The 5,069-nt window shown below is 44.2% G+C and overlaps 1 protein-coding gene across 1 annotated transcript in view; it reads right to left on the bottom strand.

Moving 5' to 3' along the window:
* The window catches only part of Clgn (calmegin), a 35,577-nt gene that overhangs the window by 1,980 nt on the left and 28,528 nt on the right, over positions 1 to 5,069 (bottom strand). Inside the window, exons 11-13 of the mRNA XM_026777261.1 lie at positions 3,729 to 3,944; positions 2,268 to 2,393; positions 1,812 to 1,974 (exon numbers count right to left, since the gene is read on the bottom strand). Coding sequence (XP_026633062.1) covers positions 1,812 to 1,974; positions 2,268 to 2,393; positions 3,729 to 3,944 — 505 coding nt within the window. The remainder of the gene's footprint in view (positions 1 to 1,811; positions 1,975 to 2,267; positions 2,394 to 3,728; positions 3,945 to 5,069) is intronic.

Raw genomic sequence — 5,069 nt, 5'->3', positions numbered from 1 at the left:
GGTGACCCCTGTCTTCTCCGGCCTGCTGTCTAAGTCAGGGTGACCCCTGTCTTCTCCGGCCTGCTGTCTAAGTCAGGGTGACCCCTGTCTTCTCCAGCCTGCTGTCTAAGTTATCTTGTAGCCTGCAGGTATGGCCATTCACCTTTGTTATTCACTGGTTCTCCTATGGATTCTCTTTAGCCAAATCGCCAACTTTGTCACTGTCATTATGAAAGGACAGGGAGGAAGTGGGGAGAAGGGGGGGAGAAAAAGAGGGGAGAGCAGGAAAAAGAAGAGGAGGATACCACCATAATGTGGGATTTCCTTCTGTATGCTGTGATTACCATTGATTAATAAAGAAACTGCTTTGGACCTACAGCAAGGCAAAACTTAGCAAGGCAGGGAAAGCTAAACTGAATGCTGGGAGGAAGAAGGTGGAGTCAGGGAGAAGCCATGGAGCTGCCAGAGACAGATATGTTGAAAACCTTGCCGGTAGGCTATGAGCCTCATAGTAAAATATAAAATAATGGAAATGGGCTAAATTAATATATAAGAGCTAGCCAAGGGCTGGAGAGATGGCTCAGTGGTTAAGAGCACTGTCTGTTCCTCCAAAGGTCTAGAGTTCAATTCCCAGCAACCACATGGTGGCTCACAACTATCTGTAATGATGTATGGTGCCCTCTTCTGGCCTGCAGGCATACAAGCAGACAGAATATTGTACACATGATAAATAAATTAATATTTTAAAAAAAGAGCTAGCCAATAAGAAGCTAGAGCTAATAGGCCAAGCAGTGATTTAATTAATACAGTTTCTGTGTGGTTATTTTAGGAGTCTGGACAGCTGGGAACCAACAGGTGACCTCCTTACTACACCACTGCATGCAAACAGGAGCATGTCTTGAGAGCTATATAAAGTAAAAACTTAATTTACCAAAAATTAGGTTGAGGAGATGGAAGGCAGTACATGTCACCTCTGCCTTCCACATATTCCACATGCATAGCGTGGGGCAGTGGGAAATGTAAAACTGCCTTCTAAAATAAGGCCCTTCTGATATTGAAGTATTCACAAATTTGCTGTTTGTGAATACCCTCTAAAGGAGACAGAAACATCAATATAAAGCACTAATAAGTTACAAAGACTCTGAGAACTTACAGGCTAAAGAATTTACACCCCCTTCTCCCTCTCTCCCACACCTCTCTGTCTCTCTGTCTCTCTGTCTCTCTCTCTCTGTCTCTGTCTCTCTCTCTCTCTCTCTCTGTCCCTCTCTCTGTCTCTCTGTCCCTCTCTCTGTCCCTGTCTCTCTGTCTCTCTCTGTCTCTCTGTCTCTCTCTCTGTCTCTGTCTCTCTCTCTCTCTCTGTCCCTCTCTCTCTCCCTCTGTCCCTCTCTCTCTCTTCCCCCACACACATGCACACACTTGTTCTTTTTAAAGAACTTAGTCTTGCAAGTTGTCCTCTGACTTCCACGTGTGCTCCATGACAAGCACATGCACACACATGTGGAAGGAACCCCAGGAACACACTGGTTCACCATGCTAGACTTGAGAAGACGTTGGGGTGCTGTAGGTGCCCCACTGGGGTGAGGGTATGTCTGGTCACCCACTGTGTGTAAAGAGTCAAGGAGTCTCATAAACACAGAGGCTATGGGGTGGCTGCTCACAGGGCTGTCCCTCTCAGAGCACTGCTAATCCGCACTGCCAGAGTCACGTGTCCTTGGCAGTTCAAATGTGCACATTAGACACGGAACAAGGCAGAGCATTGCAGGGCTGGACGTTCTCTGTCAGTGCGGAAAGGATCTTGGCTGTCACAGTCTCAGTCACCAGCCCAGCCTCACCCTTTTCCGCGATGATGACATCACTGTCACTTGGCTTCTTTTCCTCTTCTGAGTCTTCGGGCTTCTCAGGGGCCTTCTCCTCCTCTGTCCCTTGTTCCAGAGCCGCCTTGGTCTGCGACTTACATATGTTGGCTGTCTTAGGACCCATGTCTCCATATGTTCTCTGTGGCAGTTTAACAAAAGCTGTTCTTACTAATAGCAAAGCATGCTTTTTATTTTATTTTTTAAGGCACAGTCACCAATTACTGAAATGGACAGCGTGTGCTCATCATCATAACATTTATCTACAGTTCCTTTTTGCGCTAACTGACAAGGTACATAACACACGCTCGGTAAATCTCACAGGAAACGGAATTCATTGCATTTACACCGAATTTGTTATGCTGCTTGATTCCTACAGCCCTGGAACACAAGCAAGTCTGGAAAACAAAGCTGAAGAAAGTCTGTTCTCTTTACCTTTACTTTTCTTGGCCAACAAAATGAAGCAACTACTGCTATGGGCAGCCCAGCCACCACAAGGTACACGAGCCAGAGCCACGGGCGCTCCTCTGCCGCTGTCATTAGCTGTCTGAGCACACCGGGCTGTGGGGGAAATCAGCACAGGGCGTTCACCAATGTCCAGTGGGAATTAATTATGCTCATTTTGTATCATACACTATACACACACACCACACTACAATACTACATCACACACACTACACACACTACAACATACACTTATCCACACTACATGCATACTACACACAGTACACACACACACACTCATTATACACACACTATACACATACATACACATACTACACACGCACTACACACACTACAACATACACTTATACACACTACACTACATGTACACTACACACAGTACACACATACACACATACATATACTACACACACATTACACACACACTCATTATACACATACACACACCACACACACACTACATACACATCACACCACATGTACACACTACACTACATGCATACTACACACAGCACACACACACTCATTATACAATACACACTATACACACTACACACACACTACATGCACAACATACCACATGCACACACTATATAAACATACACACTCAGTACACACATACACACATATACCCTACACACACTACACGTATACACAGATACTACACACATACCAAAAATAAAAAGAAGAAAAAAAATCTTTGATAATATGTTCTGTTATTTAAAGAACTTACTAATAAAATCACTCAGGTATTACTGTCTTTTTCTTTTTATAGGAACAACTTCACAAGTGACCCTTGTGCATGAACTTTATTTTAGTAACATAAAATCTAAGGTCACAACATATTTTACTTGTAACAATCAAGAATCTAAAGACACCAGATGGGGGAGGGGAATGGTTTGGCAGATGAAGGTCCCTAATGCGCATGTCCAAAGCTGGCATCCACATAAATGCTGGCTGCAGTGGCCTGCATCTATAATCCCAGAGCCCTCATGGTAAAGAGGGAAGTGGAGACAGTTTCTGGGGGCTCCCAGGCCAGCTGGGCCGGAGCACATAGCACTGCAGTTGACCCAAACAATGATACTGAATTTAGAGTTCTCAGTACTTCTCTAAGGGAAAATATTTGAAATGCATATTGATTTCTGGTAATACTTAGGCTTGCGCTGCCACCATGAAAACACAAAGAAGTATTTCTTACTGCTGTAAACCTCAAGTAGGCTTTGAATCCCATTAAAGCTACCGTGATTTAAATAGGGAAGGAGGACACAGGCATCTGCATGATGAGTTCACTGTAGAGTCTACGCAGCAAAGCTAAATTGTCTGTAAACTCTATTCCAGCACGCCTCCTTGGTGTTTAGTAATTGCTGCACCTGTGCACACCCCACAGCCAGGGCTAGGGCCCAGGGCTCCCGCCCACAGTCACTATTGTACCTCATTAGCATTTGCCACCATTATCTTCAGTGCCCAGCCATCGGCAGCCCAGCGATCTGCTACCTCCTTTTCTGAGCAGATGATAAAATTATCGAAGTAGATGTTGGGAGTCATGGACCAAAGCTCTAAGCCCAGAGCACTGAAAGAAGTCAGAAGGAATGGGTGATCATCCTCAAAATAATCTGGGTTAGGGATTTTCTGAGGACTCCAGATCCCCTGGAAGAAACAACAAATGAGAACATTTTAAATAAAGTTATGCCACTAAACAAATGAAAAGGAAAACAAGAGCCTCTTTTTAAGGGACAGGGAGATGGCTCAGTTGGCAAAGAGCTTGCCCCTATGTGAGGAATGAGGGCCCGAGTTTAGGCTCCAGCACCATTTAGAAAACTGGTCCTCCAGGACAGGCCTGTAATCCCAGACCTGGGAAGATGGGGACACCGTGACCCTGGGGTTTTCTGGCAGCTGGTCCACTTGAATCAGAAAGCTCCAGGTTCAATGACAGACACTGTCTCAAAAATGGTAAGATGAAGGGCAAACACACACACACACACACATACACACACACATACACATACACACACACATACACACACACAATGCTATATGAAGAAAGACTGCGGTGAAGAATTAGAATCTATAACCACATTTGCACAGTGAGAGACATCAAAGAGTCATTACAAAAACACACTTGAGGGTAAAATAAATAGTGGGAGCAAAGCCAGATCACCCCAAAATGTCTGACAGTCTAAAAATTCTGAATTTTGAGTGTGAAATAAATAAGGAGTTCATAAAGCACAGACACTGACTTTTGAAATGGACAACGTTAGTTCTCTCCATGAGATTTCATTTATTTACTTCTGAAACAGAACTTTATTCCACAGGAAGCATCAACTGTCTACTGGGAAGAAGAAATACATACAATGAGACAGGGCTGTCCTGGAACTCATTATGTAACAGATAATGCTGGCCTCCAACTGTCTCAGAGATCCACCTTTCTCTGCCTTTCACGTGCTGGAATTAAAGGCGTGAACCATCACCACCTGGTTGCTATGTTTTCTCTTTTTGAAATTGATACTTTATTTTTTAAGATCAATATTTTTGATTTGACCCTAGGTCTTTGGACTGTCTAGTCTCTGGTTCTTGGTCACCAAAGCCGTGTCAGGTAGGAGTTCCTTCTTGTGGAGTGGGCCTTAAGTCAAATCAGACATTGATTGGCTACTACCGCAAGTTCTGTGCCACCATTGCCCTAGCATATTTTGTAGGAAGACAGATTGTAGGTCAAAGGTATTGTGGCTGGGTTGGTGTCTTTGTTTCTCTTTTAGGAGCCTGTAGAGTACATCT

The sequence above is a fragment of the Microtus ochrogaster genome, unplaced genomic scaffold (assembly GCF_000317375.1).
Source record: "Microtus ochrogaster isolate Prairie Vole_2 unplaced genomic scaffold, MicOch1.0 UNK51, whole genome shotgun sequence".
NCBI classification, from domain to species: Eukaryota; Metazoa; Chordata; class Mammalia; order Rodentia; family Cricetidae; genus Microtus; species Microtus ochrogaster.
Note: the sequence above shows the minus strand (reverse complement) of the source record. Positions and strands in the feature narration are given on the sequence as shown.